This window comes from Scardinius erythrophthalmus, assembly GCF_964197995.2.
Source record: "Scardinius erythrophthalmus genome assembly, chromosome: 1".
NCBI classification, from domain to species: domain Eukaryota; kingdom Metazoa; phylum Chordata; class Actinopteri; order Cypriniformes; family Leuciscidae; genus Scardinius; species Scardinius erythrophthalmus.
In genome coordinates, this window is record NC_138221.1 from 38,083,502 (window position 1) to 38,106,561 (window position 23,060).

Genomic DNA, 23,060 nt, shown 5'->3' on the forward strand with positions numbered 1-23,060 from the left:
CAATAAAACTTTTTAGGTATATAGTATATACTACTGTTCAAAAGTTTGGGGTCTGTCACCAAGGCTGCATTTATTTGATAAAAAAATACAGTAAAACAGTAAATATTTTAATATTTTTGTGGAAGCCGTGATCACATTTTTTTGATTGTTTGATGAAAGTTCAGAAGACAGACATTTATTTGAAATAGAAATCTATTGTAACATTATAAAAGATAAATGTAATGCATCCGTGCAGAATAAAGGTTTGGTAGGGTACAATAGACAACTGATCTGTTAGTGTTATTGACATTAATGCTGTGGAATTTGCTGCGGTTGAAATGTATTATGTTAATGTGTTGTCCTCATTAGGTGGCTGGGCTACCTGGGTCTGCTGCTGTTTGATGTGCTTATTTGCCTTCTGGTGCTCTTCGGTCTCATACGCAACTCCAAAGGAACTCTGATTGGGTAAGAAGGTTCCTCTAGATGTGTCTTTGAGTCATGTGTGGTACACCAGGGAAAATAGAGCTTCAGTGCTTCTAGAATTTGGAATGAATTAATTATGATTGAAGCAAAAAGTATCCATGTAAACGTAGCTATTGGCACTGACATACAGTAGTCAACATTTGAAGTGGATCAAAAAAATTCATCAATGTTGTCCTAAGACGAGAACGGGTGTTGTTCAAAATTCATGTATAACTTTGATGAAAGGTTTCGATCCACTTCAAATGTTGATTACTGTATTTTAAGATATGTCACTGCAAGTTGCTTTCAGTTAAAACAGCTCAAACATGCATTTTAGCCTGGGACTAGCTTAAGCCTTGTCTGTGGAACCGGGGGACTGAATCGTTTGTCGTAGTGCTTCATGGGAGTGGGCGGGGACAGATTTAGGTGCAGATTTCTTTAGTTTCTCACAAGGATTTCTTCTCTTGAACACAATATTTAAAAAAATAAGTAGAAATGATGTGGGCTGATGGCTTTAAACAAAGCAAATACCATCAATTAACTGTGTAGCTCACAGTAGGTCAGTCTTTAAAGGTTTATAAGTAATCGTTAAAAATTAATTTCTCTGTGGAGGCAATTAATGGGATTTTTTTAATCTGGGACCCGGCTGTTGCACGCTATACTAAAAGAATAAAATATATATATATATATAGTTAACTCATGTTGCTCATCTACCTTTTGAAACAGCCTTTGTGTCAGGAGCAAACCAGGTTTTGAAACAGAGATATTGTCTGTGTACGTTAGAGAGTCACCCTTGTGGGTACACCGGAGTACCTCAGGTGCATGGTGTGGGACCAATCATGACCATGTTTTGTCATTTAGTAGATTGTGCAAAACAATTCCACTAGCCCGGCCAAAAAACACGGATATAGCCGTCTCATTAGCCACTGATAACCTGCCGTTTCTTAAAGAAGGGAGCAGTGCATTGTTTCCCCGGGCTAGAGCTCACATTAAAGCCTGGTGTCTCCATCCTGTAGCTGGCTTACCGATTTCCTCTGGCTTGTCTTGCCCATTTGATATGTTCAGACATTTAACATTTTGCATTCACATTATATAGCAAAAAAGCCTGTTTGACTTGAGGCCGTGTCAGAAGGTAAATGTCAGGATATTGATTTGCTCAGTAATAAAAGTTGCTACTTGCTAAAATCACGACAGCTTGAGGTTGCTATAGTTCACTCCTGACTTAAGGCAATTCATGATACCAAGATACCATCCTTTTGTTTGATTTGGCCTTAATTTAAAAGAACAGATGGAGCCATAATGTTCATTAATGTACGTTTAATTAATCACAAAAAAAATCCATTCGATATGTTTTTTTCTAGAAAAGAACTTGAGTTTTATACAGCAAACTGTCATTTTTGTTCAGATTTTTTGTTTAAAATATATAAACATTCATAAGATAAATAAACTTAATATAACTAAATATTTAAGATATATTAGTTTTTAGAGAAGTATTTTAGTTAAGTATTAAATAATATAAAAAAATCAAATGATAATAATTAGTGTGTGCATATATACTATTTATTATTTCATTTTATTAATATTATTTAATACTATAAATTATTATTATTTTTTTTTTTATTATGTGCAGTCTGCTTTTCTGCAGTATGTTATAAATGCTCAGATATGGCCTTTAGATGTGAAGATGAGCAGATGTTTTGGTTGTTTTAGACCAAGATGATACTCATAACAAGCTATATGGATGATGGTAATAATAATACCTCCATAATTTTACCTCCATTAAATTCTAATTATATTTGAAAGTAATGGAAATTGTTGTGGGATGAAGGGGTTTCCCTAGCAAAAATAACCCTTTGAGGGGTTTCCAACCATTTAAATGTTCATAACATGTATAAACTGTATATAATGATGGCTGAGATAATCATTATCTTTGTTCTCTCAGGGTGTGTTTTCTGGGTGTGTTGGCGCTGGTGATCAGCTGGGGCTCACTGGGTCTGGAACTGACTGTCTCCTCGGTGAGTGTCTCCATGGCAACACTACTCCACACAGAGGCAGGGCAGTATTATACTGATGCTTCCTCTTATGATCTTTCCTGCACAATATTGAATTATATCTGTGGAATTACCTAAATCAGCCAGTAATAGCTTATCTCTGATTAGCAGCCTGTTTAGCACAGTTATACCTTATTACTGCTTTGAAGGGGAGATATCATGACATTTTCTTTGTAGATGTACTCTAAAAGGTACTTGCACATAGAGTCCGAAATTTTTGCACGTTAAAAAATAAATACGACCGCTCGTTGTGTCAATCACGTTCACGTTCAATCGATTTTCTGCGTTTTTCGCATCTGTAGCAAGCAATTTGAGAAGTGTTTTGACAGTTCAGAGCCACCAAATGACGAATACGAAAAAACGCATACACAAATTTCGGACTCAGTGTGCAAGGACCTTAACACTCACAATTCAAAACTCCCTCCCCAATCCACACCGGACATTAATAGAAATTGCCATGGTTGGGACATCAGAACCATTAGCACATAAACAACGACCACCGGTTTTTACATATCAACTCCTATTTATCATTAAGCAGCTTCATAAAACAATTTCATGGTGCTGCTTTTACTAAATTCACATAAAAGACAGTTACATATTAGGATTGTACAAACCTCAAAATCACTACTAGTTGGCAAATCAATTGTATGGAAGCCCCTGTTTGATTGGGCTAGTTTCAGATTGACCTGACCCTGATTGCATGCATTTCTTGGGGGGAATTTAGATAGGATGTTTTCTTGCTGGTGCAAAATGCAATGAAACAGAAATCAGGGATCTCAAAGGTGCAATTTTTATTTTATTTTAATTTTTTATTTGGACTTTTTAACTTGACATGCCAAAATACAACACTTGTCAAACAGCTAAAGCACAGCAAGCTGCCAGGACGCTATTTAAATCACTGCCGCTAAAAATAACAACTTAAAATATATACACTACCATTCAAAAGTTTGATGTCAGCAGGATGGTTTTGAATGTTTTTGAAACAGTCTCTTATACTAACAATAGCTCTTTATTTGATAAAAAAATACTGTATAAGTACTTTTTTTACAATTTAAAATAACTGTTTTCTATTTTATTTTTTTAAATGTATTACTCCAGTCTTCAGTGTCATGTGATCCTTCAGAAATGAGTCTAATAGGACAATTCACTGCTCAAGAAACATTTCCTATTACACTGTAAAAAAAATTATATGATCAATAAGTTATGACAACATATGTTTTTACATTGCTTAAACTCTTCAAAATAAGTTTTCATAAGTTATACAAGATTCATTTTTTAAAGTTTTACTGTAATTGTCAGTTTAATGTAATTTAAGTTGAAATTACTTAAGTATCCAAGTTTAAGGTACTTACAAATATAAGGCAGAAACTTTTTTTTGTCTTTTGTGTTTCAATGTTCAAAAAAATTGGGCTGCTTAATATTGTGAAAACTGTGATTAAAGAAAAGTCATGAAACTTTAAAAGAACAGTGTTTATTTGAAATAGAAATCTGTCAGTTTTGATTAATTTAATGAATAAACTAAGGCGATTAATTGGTCTTGAAGAATATTTCTGAACTTCAGTGGAAAATAATGCTATAAAGTGTAGAATATACTCTATTTAATTGCTTTTCTCTCTCATTTTAGGGCTTCAGTGACTTCTGTGCGGCACCTGACATGTACATTACCAAGGTGTCAGAGCAGTACACACTGATCAAGAAAGGTACGTTTTATTCAGTTCTCTCTACCATTTTCTTTCTTCCACCTCCTGCTGATTTGTGAGTAAGACGCTTAATCTAGCAAGTGTTATTGTGAATCACTCGCGAGTCTGTCTGAATATAGACTGTCCTACACCTCCTGACGGAGGAGCGTGTTCTCTGAGGAGTGAACAGTCACACAGGCTTTCATTTCCTGTTGGCTCAGAGAGGAAGCGTTCCATCTGACTTTCTCTTCCTCACTTTATCAGCATTACTCAACACAGCAGTTCCTCTTCAAAGTGACCTTATTATCCACAGGAGGCTGGATGCTCTCAGTAAATCAGTGGAAAGAGACAACTGTGTGGGTGTTTCATCCACCAGCCTGTGTTTGTTTTGTGTGTCCAAGCCCTTCCTCTTTGGGTGGCCGGAGCGAGATCATACGTTCTGGTCAAGCCTAATCGAGGTGGACTCAGGTTACGGCCCATTGAAAAATGGTCTTCCTGTGACTTATTCCCTGGAAAGGAAGCATTTTCACTGGCTTGAACATGTGTGAATCCTATTGAAGAGGACATATTATGCTGCTTTACATTTTCAACTTTCTTTAGTGTGTAATGTTACTGTTTGAGTGTGAAAAAGGTCTGCAAAGTTACAAAGTCACTCCAAACTGTTTCTGAACTCCCTCAAATGCCTCGATTGTAATCTTGAGTTTTCTTTTAGGAACGTACACATCACAATATTCCTCATTTAAACAATCCCCATCCACAAAAAAAGTGCAAGGCCTGGCTGAGTTGCATTAGTAGTGTGTTGAAACTCAGTTATAGTAAGGGGCGTGACATTTCTGAAATACGCTCGAAGCGACTGACCAATCACAACACACTGGTCCAGATAGCCAATCAGAGCACACTGCGCTTTTCGGAAGGAGGGGTGTCATAGAGACAGGAACTAAACGGAGCGTTACTGTCAGACTGGGAAGAGAGGTGCTGCAACAATGTATTTCAAACATTCAAGCATGAACCCCTATTCTAGTAGACCCAAAGACAAAAGCAAGACTTTGTGAAAGTGGCATACTATGGCATCTTTAAATGCTTTTAAATGGGTTTCGTTATGTTGGAGCTATTGTCATTAAGATGCAGAGGTTATATTGGGGCTCAGTGAATGACTCCTAGCATTGGTGCTTTGCAGTAAGCAGAAGTGTAATAATGAATGCATGTGGATCCCTGTATGCTTTAGTGTAGCATAAGCAGGTTCGATATGTCAACTTTGGCCTCTGTTATGATTAATCAATTTGTTAGTCGGCTGTGAAGAGAAGAGCTACAGCAAAGAGAACTTCTGAAGAACAGAAAACAGGAGAGAGATAAGAGGAGAGGAAGAGAAAACCGCTGAAGGATGGGGATGATAAACCGTGTGACTCTCAGCTTCACACACCCATGAAATTGTGTGTCTTCTGGGCTCTATTCTTATCTTTGTTCTTCCTATCTTCAGTCTTTCTCTCATTTGCTCTAAATAACTCCTTAAGGGGATAGTTCACCCAAAATTGAACGTTGTGCTGTTATTTATTCACCCTGATGTAATTTCAATTTGAAACTTTTTTGGGTTTACCCAGACTTTTTTTGTCTAACCCAGTTCATAGTGTCCATGTGCAGTCAAGCACCAAAAATTCACAAGTGCTCCATATGACTTGTGCACTATATTCTAAAGGCCTGTTCACACCAAGGATGATTACTATAAAGAGAATAATAAATATATAGTTAAAGAATAGTGAAGTCCACATCACAGCTATAATGATAATGACACAGAGGAACGATATCATTGGAATCACTTTCAGAACTATTTTATCCAGTTGATGAGCCAATCAGAATCCATCCTGCTGTAAACAAGCTCACATATTTAAGGTGAAAGACCAGTACGCGCTTAGAATAAACAGAACGATATAGTCCACTGGTGTGGATGATAATACAGGTATCATTATGGTTATCTTTACATTTATAGTTGTTGTTATGAATGGGCCTCAAGTCTTTTGAAGCAGTGTTGTTGTTAATTAAAATTAACACATCAGATTTTAGCTCACACCTTTGCACAAGTTACGTCCCTTTAATCCAGAAAAAGATTTGGAGCAGTGATTCAGCCGGAAGCATTAATGACTGTAGATGGAATCCACAGAGAAAAAGTGATCAGTGAAGCTTTAAGTGTGTTCCCTCAGGCCATCACTGTCCTAGACTGACGAATCATACTGCGTTTCCCCAGAATAGAACCCAGACTTCTGTGCTTACAAACAGTACGCATGTCCCTGTGCCATCATGTGTCTGCCTTCTGTGAGGAAAACCTCTATGTATTCCAGCATGTCTTCTGTGCTGTGGTGTTTAAAGCACAGTCTAGTTGTTTACAGATGTTTTAGACTTTTTACAGACTGTTATGCATTTATGCAATAATTAAAATCTAGCAAACTTTTTTTATTATTATTATTATAGTTATACAACACTATACTTTTTAATATTAGCCTGGCATTACAACAACAAAAAAAACTAGTAAACATTGCTGTGAGTTTGTAATGTCATGAAAAAACAATAGTGGGGGGTTTTAGCTTGGGGAAAATGTACATCTTTAACATTTTGAAATGTAAAAAAGGATCCTTTTTTAATTTCCTTACTCCAAAAAACTTTTATAATATTGGCGCATTTACATGACAACGATGTACTAAAAACAGAAAAGTTTTTTTTACTTTGTGCCTTTTTTTTTTTTTAGACCAACGTTGTCAAATTTTTTTTTTACACCATTTACACTGATCTGAAAAAAAAAAAAAAAACGACAAAAAAACGCTGTATTCATGCCAGGCCATTAGTTGGCGATGTCACTTTGTAAAGAAACACTACATACGTAAAGAAAACGCCTATAGACTGAACACATAATACGCATACACACGACGTCACTGTTTTCACAAATTCACATTTTAGTAGTTTACACAGAGACTATAACTGTATCATTTTCAAAAACATTTAAACAAAGTTTGCGTTTTCAGGCACCCAAATGTAAATGAACGGCCAAAACCGATGAAACGGTTTCTATTTTCTGTGTCGTTCAAATTGCCCCTTAGACCGAATGCTTTTGCTACTTCAATATGTAAATCTCCTAGCCTGGATGCCAGCTGAACTTAGCCCCGCCCACAACATTTGAGGTCGGGAAGTTCGGTCTGGACTGTCTTGATCCATTGTGGAGCAATTATGCTCGAACCAGAGCTGTTCGGACCAATGAAATGGTCAGGGCGGGCTTTAAACGATGATGGACAGATGATCAACAGTAACGTAATGATCCACGTCACCAAAGACCGCTTGGGTTGAATTTGTTTACAACAAAGACAGCTGCTGCTGGAGAATTGAGATGTGTAGATTCCGCCATCACATCTGTTATAGAAGATATCGACGGTGCATTCATTTTAAAAGAGGAACAGAGAACCGCCATCAAGTCATTTGTCGATCGGAAAGATGAATGAAGAACATGCATCAATAACTCCTATGCTCTGATTGGTTGTAGGTCTATCCAATTGAGTGCAGAGGCATTTTCTTTCCTGGTTCGGTTGAAACATGCCCCTTAATCACTGCCCAATGGAGTGGTATCAAACTCATATTCTGACTAGAATCTGAGCATGACGACATCAGACTATAAATCACCTGTTATTATTGGCTAACCAATAATAATTCACATTGTTTCTCACAAGAGTGTCACAGTGTTTATCCTCATCACTTGTGACGTTCACTCAATGTTGATATCAAACCCAGAAGATGAAAATAGTCCAAACATATCTCTACTTTTAATGGTGAAAGTGTTTAATTTAATGCTATAATTGTCTTCCATGATGTACACGGTTTAGTCATCTGTAACGTCTCAGAAGATTCATCATTGAAGAAAAGCAGTGAAACCCTTCATAAAGAAGATCTGGCGTGTTTCCTGTCTTGCATGAATCAGGATCTTTTACAGCCTGCAGTCATCGCAGAGTGAGAGGGATTTAAAGCTCGGCCTCCTCTCAGAACCGCTTTGGAAGTCGCTACGTTGTCTTTGTTTCATAAAGGCATCACCAGTCAACCAATATTGCGTCCAATTACTGGAGGTCATTCACACATGACATGTGAGACTATGGGGCCCTGACACACACAGCCTGAATGCTATTACAACCTATAAATCCAGCCATAAACTACACTATAAACCAATGCTGCTCACTTCAGCCTTTTGTATACAGCCATCCATGGGTAGAATTGAGAGGCTACTTTATTCCCCTCATTATTGCTATAATTATACCGTTTATATGCAGTCAGGGAGGCCGGTTGTATGCGATGGGAGAATTTGCTTGTTCATAAGCAGGTTTTACAGACACCACTGCTGGCACTTTTCCCTGTGACCGGTGCCATGCGCTTGTCCACGTGTGTAATGATACTGATGAAAGCATCACTCCTCCTCAACAAACCCACTGCTCTGACGCATGTGTCTGTTTTTGATTCTCATCCACGCAACCCTCTGCAAGCTGCGTATGAAGATGGCCCAAGACTCCATCTGCGTTGGCGTGTGGAGGTTTGTGAGAGGACTGTGTGAATTAGTATTTCCGGTGCAGAAATAGAGAAGGTTTTTTTTTTTTTTTAACCATGCAGTGTACATCTTCACTGCACTCTTCATCGTTACAGTCACACGTCAGATTCATTGCTCAAAAGGTTTGGGTCATTAAGAATTATTATTTATTTTTTTTTACATTAAGCAGCACAGCTGTATTCAACATTGATAATTAGAAATGTTTCTTGAGCAGCGAATCGGCATACAGTTTCCATATTATGGGAATCGAACCCATGACCTTGGTGTTACTAGTGTCAAGCTGTCAAACTGTTTGAGGTACTAACCCTAGTGCTTCTTTTTAGGAGGTCTTAAGGTCTCGTCTTTCTTTCAGTCGTCCTAAAAATCGACACTCTTCAAATGTGTGATTGTGATTTTCTCTTCACCTTTGCTAAAAGTAGTAGCTGCATTAAGCTGTCTGCTGTCAGAAGCTTCTCTCCTTTTCTACCATCTCAACACGTTACACTCTAGTGATATTATAAGTGTTAATGTAAACCTGCTACCAAATATGACAACCATTACTGATACACATACTGACGAGCATATGCAATTAAAGGGGTGGTAAAACACCTTTTTTCGAAGGCTTGATTGTGTTTGTGGGGTGCACTGTAACATGTGTTCATGCTTCGTTTTTTAAAATTCGCATTATTTTTCACATATTTAACCATTATTCTACACTGCTCTGTCCCTCCTTGTAAAAACGGTCGGATGATTTCCTGGTTCTAAGAAGCCCCGCCCTCAAAAATACGTAATGGGCTCAGATTGGTTAGCTGGCCCAGTGTGTTGTGATTCGCTAACCGCCAAGTTCACGTTGTTTCGGAAACGCCCCTTACCCTCACCGGTAGTTTGTGCTTCAGTAAACAACGGCGTTAATATTCCCATACCAGTTTGAGCCCGAATCAGACCCAGAGAATGTTAGTGGAGAGGATCGAGCAGAACCTGTTCAAGAACGGCTGTTAAAGGACGTTTCAGAAAGGTATGTTTTTTTTTAAAGACTGCAGATCTATTGTGATCGCTATATGAAGCTGTTACTTTTGTATATTTAAAACGATTGTAGCTAAATATCTGTCGCAGAACTATTAACCCAATACGAACACTAAACATCGGCTTTACAACAGTAGCCAAATCAAACACAAACCATGTTTAGCATGCCTGTAGATAAACAATACATAAAAGCTATTAATCAAAGAATAATTTACAGTGATCACATAAACGACAACAACCACGAACATTCCAAGTTCGCTGCGCTGGTGATATTAAACAGAAGTTTGTATGTGTTTGTCGGATAAGTATGAATTAACGTTAGCATTTAACAAACTGGTTTGTGGAGACAAACAGCGTTGTCCTTCGTTTACTTCCTCACTACAATGTACAATTAACAATACGAACTATTACAGGAAAACTCATCAACGAAAAAATCATACTTACAGCTTGTGGCTCGTAAACAGCTTCTGTTTTTAAAGTTGGAACTGCTCGATCTTTCAGGACAAGCCGTTGTGTGAATCCTGCATTGTAACTCGTAGATTGAGGAAGCTTTCCTCCGGAAAATGTGCAGCACAGAGAGCGACATTTGGATTATAATTATGAGGGACCGAGTTAAAAATAAATTGTAACTGTCCTTAGGAAGACTGAACAAAGTGGACCTGCAATCTGGGTGAAAATAACAGCGTTTCGACGGCATAGCGGCAAAGACTCTCTACTACCACAACAACTCTTCTCCAAAGCAACATAAAATGGCCTCGCCCCCTCTATGTATTGTGTTCCCAGAGGAGAGGTTTATGTAAATGTTGGGCTTAGTGATGTCAGCAAGCCCACAGGAATGTCGTGTAGTCCTTCTCAGCCGTTTCTGTAGTTCTTAGAAATTGATTTCTTTAAAAGCAAATATCTCCCTTTGCTTTAAACTTTGAACGTTGTAACTTTGCAGATGTTGTTTATGCTCAAACAGCAACATCACACACTAACTAAAGTTAGAAAAGTGAAATCGTGTTTTACCACCCCTTTAATAATGTCCAGTTGAGTGAGATCTGAACTTGCAACCTACTGCGCCTGAGGCAAGAGTTATTCTTGAGCACCCCTAAGACTGAAAGCCTACATTTATTCAATATTTTGGCTATTTTTTAATGCTTAAAGCTACCAATGAGAGTGTTCTCAGCTTAATTTTAACATGTTTTAGCATGTCTGAATCCGTTCCACAGATTTTCCTCTAATATCGGTGCAAAAAAATCTGGTCTAGTCTAGGATTAGTTATTGATTCTTTTGCATTGACTGGGAAATTGTCCTCTACAGAAGAGAAATTATATGTTAGGCTTATCTTGGTTGAGTAAGGCAGTCGTGGACTGAATCTAAATTGCCTCGTGGTTGGAAATATAGCTATTCAAATACCTGACATGGCTGCTGTGGGCTCTCTGAGGTCAGCAAATGATAGTGTGTCAGTGTGAGTTCTGCTTAGGGCGGATGTGAAACGGAAAGAAATGGGAAGATTTTTAGGTTGTTGCAGGTTTGTAATGACTCACAGTGCTTGTGAAATAGTCACAATTTGTTGTTATTCACCATGAAGTCCAAATTGACAATTCTGAATGATTATTTTTTAACTTTCGTCAAAACTTCACCTCCCCCTTTCAGCAACATCTCGTCTTCTCTGGTGACGTGTTTACTGGCGCTTGGGTGGGACAACCTGTCACTCACATGAGATCGACCATTAGCAGACCACAATCCTCCAAACAATTCCCCATTGACAAAATCAAGTCCCGCCCTACTTTTTTCTTGTTTGAAATCCCGTTTCAATTGGAAATAGGACACAGAAGTAAAGTAAAAGTCTATCGCAACTTCCGTTTCATGTCAAATTTTAATAAGAAGTTTGTAGAGGCAAGCAAATGGAAAAACACTGCCATGAGTGGATCTTCATCTAGATGTTAAATGCTGATTTCTTCTGACCTAACACCTCTCTCGCTCTCTCTCTCTCTCTCTCTCTTTCTTCACAGATATCCTGCAGTATTACCTCACATGTAACGTGGGTCAGGTCAACCCCTACCAGCAGGTAACCATAGATATTAAATTGTATCTATTTAATTCTTTGATTCAGATTTTCTCTATGAACTAAATCCCTCACCTTCAAACCTCTGAGAAATGTCCTCAAGAGTGTATATCGGCTCTGTTCCAAACCCTAGTGGGCTTCCTAACTAGACAAATTTGGCATCTTAGGTACATTTCCAATGCAAAGGCTTTTGAGAACTGTTAAAGTAAACACCCTTATAGATTCCTCTTTTGGCTTAACTCTAACACATCATTACTGGTCTGGTTCAAGGAAAAGGTAATTCCAGAATGCATTGCGATAAGGTTAGTGAAATTATCACAAATAGTGACAATTTCACTAACTGACAATTTTTTATTTCTTTTTTTTACATTTCTGTAGTGCAAAAAAAAAGGCTTTTTTAATAGGCTTTATAATTATCTGTTTAGCTGTAACTTATTTTTATTTAACTTTTAGTAATTGGTCAAATTTTGAACATTTTAGGTTTTCATCTGATATTTATATTTTAATTGATTTCAGCTTTAATTCAGTTACTGAAAACGATTCTGAATAGTTTTAGTTAACAATACCATCACTGATGCTCTGGGAGAATTAACTTAGACCTATGCACGTAACGTGAGGTGTGAGGAACCATTAATGTTGTTGTTTCTATAAAGAGTTTGATTTCGTTGTGGTAAGGAAGCTGCCTTAGATGGTAGTTGCCAGTGTAAACAATAGACAGCGAGGCATCTCACTGGTCTTTGGAAGACAGCCAATCTTCTCCCTCCTCACACTCACACGCCCCCTGCTTCATTTGTCCCTGTACATTAGCATTCCCCTCGTTGCAAGAGCTCGATGGAAATGTGTGTTCCTTTTGCTTCCTGCCTCTCCCTTTAGTTAATGAAGTCCTTCTCCAAGTCTTTATTTGACTAATGCATGTGCATAATTCAAACAAATCACAGCTCTTAACTGATCATGATTGATCTATTATGTCAGTGACAGCTCCATTGTCTTGATATCACTTAATTTGAAGGAAGGGTAATGCCCATATGGAGATTGAACGTTGTACTTTGTCAGCTGATGCCTCAAAATGGAGTTCCTCCAGTTCTCATGCAGCATACAGATGAACTCTTCCTGATTCACATCTGAGACAGCAAATAAGTGGAATGGATATTGATTTTAGGCTTAAAATGTCATCCAGGAACATTTAAAGAACATTTAAAGAGAAATGTTGAAGATTCTGCTACCAATTTAATGCTTTATAGTTCAAACATCAGAGCTACTTTGCTATCTACTGTCAGGTACCTTTTAAGGGGCTGTTCACACAAGACATGTTCTTGTTTTAAAATAACAACACTGTAAAAAAAAAGTTGCTGCCTTAAATTTAAGTACAATCAACTTTCAAGTTCGTCATTTCAACTTAGAAATTATATTAAACAGACTTTAAGAAATTAGTTGAATCTTGTATAATTTATATAATTTATTAACTTATTTTGATGAGTTAAAGCAATGTAAAAAAATATGTTGTTATAACATATTGATCATATAATCATTTCTGGAATTTCCTTATCCTTAATGGACTAATGTACACTACTATTTAAAAGTCTGTATGATTCGCTTAATGTTTTTTAAAGAAGTCTCTTATACTCACCAAGGCTGCATTTATTTGATCAAAATATTCTAGAATATTACAATTGAAATAATGATATTTTCTATTTTAATATGTTTTAAAATATAATTTATTCCTGTGATGGCAAAGCTGATTTTTCAGATTTTTTTTTAAATTGAAACCCTGATAGATTTTTCTTCTAGATTTGATTAATAGAAAGGTCAAAAGAATTTATTATTATTTTATTTTTTTAAATAGCAATGACATGTATAATGTTACAAACAATTTCTGTCACTATTGATCAATTTATTGTGTCATTGCTAAATAGATGTTGTAACTTCTATTAAAGAAACCCACACTTTTGATCTATGTATACAGCGCTGCCTTAGAATTTGAGCAACACAAAGTGTATCTTCTAAGGCAGCATCATTTTGGAATGAATGTTGGAACAGCGTTTGTCATATTGCTTTTCATAATTCCTGCCCAACTTCCTGCTAGCAGCACGCTTTTCGAATTTGCGATCACGTGTACTCTGTGTATAGGCCTATAATTTGCTGGCATAAAGGAGCCGCTATCAATATGGTTTTGAAATCGCATTTGAATGCACTCTCGAATTTGCTATAATGCGTAAGCTCTGTGTATTGGAAGCAGCGGTACTGACCGCACATTTGACAAGAAAACTTTCATATTTGTCAATGACCAAATCCTCTGCCACTGTTTTTTCAGTTATCTCGCCTCACTCTCATCACGTGATAAGTGAAATCTGACTACTGCTGCGACTCTGCAGCTCGTGTTGTAGAGCAGAGCAGAAACTTTCAGTTTATAATTGTAGCGTCGTTTGTCTAACTGAAATGAATGGTTTTTATTTCCATAAAAAAGCAAAATGACAGTGGGGGTGGTGCCATGGTGAGAACACTGTATAACACCGACAACCGCAGCAAGCCCACCTTAAGCTTGTCCTAGCTGCTGGCTTTTGTCTTCAGAAGTTAGTTTCTAGCAATGTTGCCCGCACGTAACACTGGAACTAAAAGTCTCCTGTGTTCTCTGTAAAGAACGTACTTCCACTGCTTCTTTCTCAGTGAATGTCAGCAAATTTTCCAGCCTATCATTGTAGAGCTGTTGACAGACAAAGCTGACACAGTGGCCATTTGGCATCTCAAATATTCATGTTTTCAAGACCTCTGCTCTCGAAATATTCCATGACACTTTAAAATGTCCTTAATGGCCGGGTGCCAGAGCCTGTACTGACTTTTGCTGCTGGGTGTAAATGCACTGTTGCATTATGCAAGCAGCTCTGACTCCTGAAGCAGTACTAAGAGTGGAGTGCGCAGTGGTGAATGAACTCTGAGGAAATACTTCTGCACGGCAGTTGTACAACCCAGTTTGTCTAGCTCTTAACAGTATTTTTTGTATTTTTCATAAAATAACTACGATCAAACAATAACAACGACTGATTAATAATGTGATAGTTTCATTAATTATGCTTAAGGATGTGATGAAGTGGTTCAACTTTTGTAGGACTTTTAATTAAAAAAAAGAACAAAAAATGTTTTGAATCAGTAATATAAAAAAAATCACATTTGTATGCTGCAAAGATGCATTACATTTAAAAAAAAAATTACAGTAAAGAAATGTATAATTTAGCAAAATATTTTTATTTGAAATAAATGCTTTTATTTTAAACTTTTATTTATCAAAGAATCCTGAAAAACAATTTATTACAGTTTCCACAAAAATAGTAAGCAGCACAACTGTTTTCAACTTTTATAATAATTAGAAATGTTTCTTGAGCATCAAAGCATCATATTAGAATGATGTCTGAAGGATCATGTGACACTGAAGACTGGAGTAATGATGCTGAAAATACAGCAATGACATTACAGGAATAAATTACACTTTAAATTGTATTCAAATAGAAAACAGTTAGATTTAGAAAAAAATCTTACAAACCTCAACATTTTGAACAAAATTGTCTATGCCAAGCTATACGGGAAGTCTTATAAATATAGTTGCGTGTGTGTATATATATATATATATATATATATATATATATATATATATATATATATATATATATATATATATATATATATACATACACATACATACATACGTATATATGTATATATACATATGTATATATACATACATACGTATATATGTATATATACATATGTATATGTGTGTGTGTATATATACATATGTATATGTGTGTGTGTGTATATGTATATATATATAGCAATATGATGTAAGCAATAATGAAAATTATCTTTTTGAAAATTACTAATTTTGTTTATTTTAGTTAATTTTCAACCAATGTCTTTAGTTTCAATTTATTTTTATTCTTATTTGTTGTATGTTTGAGTTTAACAAAAGTAGTTTAGATAATATTACTTTTAGTATATAAAAAATACTGATTCCTATCATTTATCTTCCTCTCTGTGATCTTGTTGTCCAAAAAAATGGAGTGAACTTAAAAATGCAGAATGTAAATGTTAAAAATGAAAATATTGATTTCTGAATCAAGTTTTTATGAAGAGTAAAAGCTTATATATAAGATAACATTTGCACAGATCATATAACTGATTTCTTTTGTCTTCTTGTAGAAGTTGTCAGGAAGTCACAAAGCACTGGTGGAAATGCAGGACGACGTGTCAGAACTACTGCGCTCTGCAGTCCGAGAATACCCCAACACAAAGGTGAGCACTCGTATGTTAGTATCTACACGTGTGTGTGTGTGTGTGTGTGTGTGTGTGTGTGTGTGTGTGTGTGTGTGTGTGTGTGTGTGTGTGTGTGTGTGTGTGTGTCAGAGCATGCGTGCAGTATGTACGGCCCATTTCCCACAATTCCTGATGTCCCAAAGTGTGTGTGTGTGTGTGTGTGTGTGTGTGTGTGTGTGTGTGTGTGTGTGTGTGTGTGTTCATTCTCCCCCTGGGCCTCTGTCATTGTGCCGCATCTGTGTGTGTTCTGGCACAAAGTAATGGCTGACATTCAGTACATGTGAGAAAGAAAGCCGTCCTCTCGCTGGAACACAAGCAGTTGAGAGAAAATGCTGAATCAATGGAAATATTTCACCCTTAGAACCAGATAAAATCTGTTTACCACTGCAGCTTTATACAACTTAGACCTCACACAATACTGAGCCTTTAAAAGAAAGAAAACAAGCCGCTCTTCTTTGACATCCTTCTATGTGAATGTTTTTGTTTGTCATGTGTTTGCTGCCATCAAGTGCTGAACTCATAAAAACTGAACAGAGCATTAAAATTGTGAAATGTTTGAAAATGATTATGCTTAATATATACACTACAGTTCAAAGGTTTGGGGTCAGTACATGTTTTTTAAAGCAATGTATTACTTAATGCTTTTATTCAGCAAGGATAGATTAAATGAATCAAAAGAGACATTTCTATTTCAAATAAATGTTGTTGTTTTTTTTACTTTCTAGTCATCAGAGTTCACAGTTTCCATGAAAATGTTAATCAGCACAACTGTTTTCAACATTGATGATAAGAAGAAATGTTTCTTGAACAGCATATACTGTATTATAATGATTTCTGAGGGATCATGTGACACTGAAGACTGGAGAAATGATGCTGAAAATTCAGCTTTGCATCACAGGAATAAATTACACTTTACAATTTATTCACATAGAAAACAGTTATTTTGATATTTCTATGTTGATTAAATAAATAAGCAAGCTTTTGAACAGTAGTGTATAACTAACATATCCATCTAGATTTTACATTTAGAGTAACCATGTTATTGTGCCTGTTTTTTAGGGGAACCTTGAGCAAATTCAGGGGGCTTTGAACACCACTGAGGTTGGACTGCACCAGCTCACTGCCCTTGTGGACTGCCGCAGTTTGCATATGGTGAGAAATAGTGTTTTGTTTTTAGAGTATATGACCACTTTGCACATCCGGTTCCACTCAGACTCGAAGTAAAGCACAGCTTGCAACCTCAACCTGTGGGTTTCTGTTGACATGAAAAACCAAATGCTTGCAATCCACTCACAAACAAACACTCGTACACACGTATGTGTTTCTATCTTCTATCTGCTTTAAACCTCACCAGCACTTACTGCTGCAGTCTGGAGCCTGTCCTCTTCTCCAAGATGGAAATGTCTGATATTTCAGGATTCAGCATGACTAGAGTTCCTCCTCATGGCTGAAAGACAGAGACCTGCTGTGTGGGTGGTCCTGAAAATGCATCTTCTTCCCATGAGAACAGAAAGTAACGGATAAAATATGGACTTTTGGAAATGTATTATACATTATTAATGGTGTTTTCATACTGCAAAAGCAATAACACCCTTCACAGTCGTCCAAGCCGTACATCTGGGCTGTATGTGGGAGCGTTTGTGCTGGAGATACAGAACAGTGCCGGCAGTAATTACAAATGGAGCAATTTTGCTGTTAATAATGGCGGTAATTTGGAGGAAGGAGCCGCTGCCATGTTTCTCTGATAGCAGCATGTGTAGGGCTGGTTGCAGTTCAGGCAGCATTTATTATTAAAAACCCCTGTTTCTCTCTGCAGCATGTGGTGCCATCTACTGCAGGAAGTTCTCAGTTAGAGAGTCTAGCACTGGATGTTATCATTTCTTCTGTTTTTATTATTCACATACCCAGCAGAGATAGGCTGGTTTCTGTATCCGTTTGGTTCATGCAAGCAGTGCTGAAGTGGATCAAAGAAATTCATCAAAGTTGTCCTAAGAAAAGAACGGGTATTGTTCAAAATTCATGTATAACTTTGATGAAAGGTTTTGATCCACTTCAAATGTTGACTACTGTATATATTCCATTCTTTATCGACTACATGAAGTGAATTAAACATCACATTAAATCAGAGTTTCCCAAACTGAGGTTCATGAAGGAACGGCAATTAAATAATATATTTAAAATAAATCCAAAATATCAATACGTAATTAAATGACTTGCTGAGTGATAATTCAAATAATAATTAATGTGTTCGACAGGAGTTGATTAGATATGCAATGTGGCAATGCTGAGAAAGCGCTTCTTAAAAGTGAAATTGTTTATGTAAATTCAGTGGTCAAATGCTGTGTCTGTGTAGCCTCTCAATTTTTCATGGAATTATAGGCACATGACCAGTGGCTGGTCTGTGTGTGCAATTCAACAAGACTTTCTGAACATATAAAAGTGACAGGCTTTTTAGAAAGAAAAATGGAAAAGATGGGATAAAAGAATTAGGGAGGATCAATAAATTGTGATTTACTGCCATTGTGTGAATAATATTTTCTCAGCATCATGTCATTCAAAACCTATATGCTACTTTTATGCTTCCACCGATGAAAGAAAGTCAATGATGGCAGTGAGTTAATGACCAAATTTTCATCTGTTTAATAACAGGCTGCGTGCAGTGCTGGGATTGTGCGTTTAATGCTGCCTCTGTCTGTTTCTGTGCAGGATTATGTGCAGGCATTGACCGGAGTGTGTTATGATGGGCTGGAGGGTGTGATCTACCTGGTGCTGTTCTCATTCATCACAGCTCTCATGTTCACCTCTGTCATCTGCAGCGTGCCGCACACATGGCATGGCAAAAGGTGAGATCTTTATAAAAAATATATATATAAGTGGCCCAAGTGATGTTTATTACGTTTAATTATAATTTAATAAAATACAGTGATAGAATGACAATGATAATAGTTTATTTATAGTCAATAATCAATCTGTGTGAATAAGTTGCTAAAGTTGTGTAAATGTAAATAAGGCTTTTAATCAGTGAATCACCAACCTTTTTTACTACCACAACGATATTCAAAGAGCCCATACATTTTCAAGTTGTTTGTGATTTACTAGATAAAGATTATGGAAAATATTTTAACAGTTTCTACCTGATAAAATATTAAATAGCTTGGCATAACTAAGAAATGTTTAATGTTTATTAAAAAAAAATTACAGAATTACCCATGGAGTAAGATTCATTAATTTACATGACTTTCCCATATCTAGAAATCACATTTTAAAATTAGTCTACCTCAGATAGGGTTTTGTAGACTGTGGCGGAGCCCTGGTTCTTCAAAGAAAAAAAGTTTTTGAAAAAGTTTTTAAATTAAAATTAGTTTGTTTGTTTATAGTTGTTTTGTTTTAATGTTTGTTTTGTCTCATTTTATTGTCTCATTTTAAATGAGAATAGGATTCTCACAACATCAAAACCCTTTGTTTGTTGGAAAAGGAATCACCAACCAATAAGCAGTGCGGAGTAGTAACTGTAATGTAATGTAATCTGGATTACATAATCAGATTCCAAAAATTAAGTACTGAATGAAGTAATTATTTTCACAGACAAGACTTAAGCTTGTCCCAGACTAAAATGCATGTTTGAGCTGTTTCAACTAAAAGCAACTTGCAATGACATATCTTAAAGTTTTCTCTGAAGTTGGTGGTAATTTTTTTTAAGAGTAATTTTTTTTATTTATTTTTTTATCTTTTATTTAATGTATTTTGATTTTTTTTTATATATATATAGAAATATTGGAAACCCTGATATGATGTAACGTAATGCACTTCATGTTGTTGATAACAAAGAAAGGAATATATTTTCTTTCTCTTTGTATTTTTATATCAATATGGTACAATATTATCCTATTACTAACCACAATTTTTGCCTGTAATTTGGAATCAATTTATTAATAATGTACCCAGCACTGCCAAAAGATATGAACTTTTGTTTAATGTGTCCAGAAGTGGTATTCCAGTCGAACAAACAACCGTTGGTCTCATAGTAACAAACAAGCCAAGCAAAAAGTGAAATTGAGGTGCTTGTCTACCTACCATTTTATAATGACAGTATGCATCTGTTAGTGACATTATGCTACATATTTCTGTATTCATATCACTAACACACATTAAATCCGCATTATCTGGCTTGTATTTTGCTTTACCGTGAAATGTGCAGTTTTGTTATTGTCATAAAACTTACTGTTCTTTTCCCATGCATACTTTTGGTATGACACGTTCATTCAGTGGAACATCCTAATTTTTGTAGTTAAATACACTCAAGAGGATTAAACCAAAGATAAAACAACAGTGGAAATGGTTAGTGGTATGTTTGTGTATCCGTGGGCATTGTTGTGAAGACTATGGTCAGACACCTCGTGTTCCCATCACACTCTTCGGTCAAAAGCAAAACGGAAACAGCTGCCTCGCTCCATCTCTTCCCCCCCTGTTCCTTCCCTTTAAGCGCACTGTGTGGGAATCGCTCACATCTTCCTCCCATAATTACATAAAATTTAATAATTCCCCGGCCTAGACCCATGCAGTTGCTCTGCCAGGACAGGCTTGCATCAGGCAAACAGGATTACACTGGGAGAGATAGAAAAGACAAAGACGCCAGCTTAGGCACATTATGTAATTATCATCACACTCATAAGTGTACGTCTCATGAGACACAGCAATTCACGCTACCTCTTCATTATAGATAATTAGCAGTTTCTGAATATGAGTTTAGGCAGGCTGTTGCAGGCAGTGCAGTGTCGAGGAGTGTTGGGAAAAGTCGCTGCATGCGTTTTTATATTCAAATAACTTTTTGTTGGCATTAAAGGTGCACTTAGACATTTTTTTTCTTGATTAAAAAATTAATAATACTTTTTTAATAATAAAAAAGCTTAAAACAATGTGCAGTCACTTAAGTAGCCTAATAAAAAGAGAACACCATTATAATTGTGTGCTTGGGACATAGTGAGACTTTTGTTGTTGTTATGCTCTCAAAACCTATATAAAAATTTGGATTTAGATTAATCGGTTATCTGCATTCAAATATAAAGAATTATCATTTAATTAAAAATTATTTAAACCATAGTGGGTCCCTCATGGGGGCAGACATGTTGGTCAAATGACCAATTAAATACTGCCAAAGTCCCTTTAAGGCAAGTCATTTCTCTCGGCGGCCATCTTTGAAACTCCTCTCGGGCAGCTATTTCAGTAATGGAAGTGCAGCTCCTATCTCTTTGAATGGGGAAACATCAAATTCATCAAATCAAAGCTGTTCACCAAACTTACTATTAAATTTCAAATAATTTTCATTTGAAATCACCAATGAAATCTGACGACAACCGTCTCATAAATTGTTTCGAAACTCTCATATCATGACACCAGACTGCATTTTCCAGGCTGGTCCAGCAAATGTAGCAACAGGAGTTTCTTCTAATGGCAGCTGCAGTGATGCGATGACTGAACTAGCTGGCGATTGGCTCTTTTACTCAGAAGGCGGGACTTATTCCGCCATATTGCGCATTGCACTTTCTCCCATTCATAGTAATATGAGTGCATTGTCTTTCTATGTCTATAGATCAATGATTAGGCTGTAAATCCACCAGCACATGTTACAAAAAAGGCAGTGCCCCTTGTATTAGGTTAAAAATCTGGGTTCAATCATTTAATAGTTAAGTTTTAGCATTTTAAACTCACACTTTACAAAAAAATATATTTAAAATTGTATTTAACAGCTATTTTTTCACAAACTCATTATACAACAATATTGTACCTTTTCTACTGTGTTTATTTTTAAACATTTACAAATTTTAAATAAGGAGTGTGGAAAAGAAAGGAAGTTTCTTCAGATAAAAGTATCTGCCAAATGCATAAATGTAAATGTCCTCAGTGTAGTCGAGAAACTGAATTTATTTTAAAATGTATTTTTTTTTTTTTTTTGGGATATGCAATATACGCTCAAATTAACCATAAAGAAATTGTACACACATTTCCACAACAAATGAGGGAGTCGAGACTTTGCACATTTGTTCATGACCCTTAATTAAAAATGTCACAATTTCAATAAAAGACATCATAGGTTAGCAAGTAGGCTATTTCTGGCAAATCAAAAATCGAAATGGGTCAGATTGACCCACAACATGATCTGCTGCAAATAAATGGCACAAAAGTGTTAAACAAAAATCTAATTATTATACAGTTGTCATGTTTTTCTTTCTGCATGGAAACGAAAAATGTATAAGTATTATTTTTGTCATCAAACCTAGTACTGAAACCTATGATTTGGTGTAAACAAGTCTTCATATTGTGCACTGGATCACTTCTGATAAGCTCACCTTTGTGGACGTAACGCATCCACACTTTATACCAATGATAATACTAAGTTATAAGTGTTCGCTACACTAGTACAGAAGCTAAACTATTGTGCATTGAATAGTGATGAATAAAATCAAATTTTTAAACAATTCATGAAACTTTATGTACCATCAATGACCAGCAGGGGGCGGCCCAGATCTGTATATGTACAGCGCCACACTGTTTTACAGTCCTGCTGATAGTGTTTCCATCAGCTTTTTCATTCACATCCATTAAGCTAAAGCACTCTTGATGCATCCCATTCTGTTCCCGATCATATGCAATCACAGCAGACACAAGAGAACAGACTGTTAAGTGTAATACAGTCATTGATGCAGGTATTTGTGAATGGTAATATGTCCTCCCTCTGAAGAGGAAATGGAGAAGAGCGGATCACACACTGCTGTCTTGTTCTCTGTGGCTGAAACAAATCAGATTTAGGATGGCAAACACATGCCTGTGTGCTCTTCCTGTTTGTCATCAGAAACACAGCTGAGATCGCCCTCTGCTGTCCATACCACAGTGTGATGCTTTAATGGTGAACATCAGAGAGAATTTATTAATGCACAGTTGGACATATCTCTCAATATTTGAAT

At 36.3% G+C, this 23,060-nt stretch overlaps 1 protein-coding gene across 1 annotated transcript in view; it reads left to right on the forward strand.

The window, feature by feature from the left end:
- ttyh3a (tweety family member 3a) overlaps positions 1 to 23,060 on the forward strand; it is a 70,701-nt gene that overhangs the window by 37,388 nt on the left and 10,253 nt on the right. Inside the window, exons 5-11 of the mRNA XM_081380319.1 lie at positions 349 to 444; positions 2,384 to 2,456; positions 4,117 to 4,192; positions 11,741 to 11,796; positions 15,985 to 16,077; positions 17,158 to 17,250; positions 18,805 to 18,941. Of these exons, the coding sequence (XP_081236445.1) occupies positions 349 to 444; positions 2,384 to 2,456; positions 4,117 to 4,192; positions 11,741 to 11,796; positions 15,985 to 16,077; positions 17,158 to 17,250; positions 18,805 to 18,941 (624 nt within the window). The remainder of the gene's footprint in view (positions 1 to 348; positions 445 to 2,383; positions 2,457 to 4,116; positions 4,193 to 11,740; positions 11,797 to 15,984; positions 16,078 to 17,157; positions 17,251 to 18,804; positions 18,942 to 23,060) is intronic.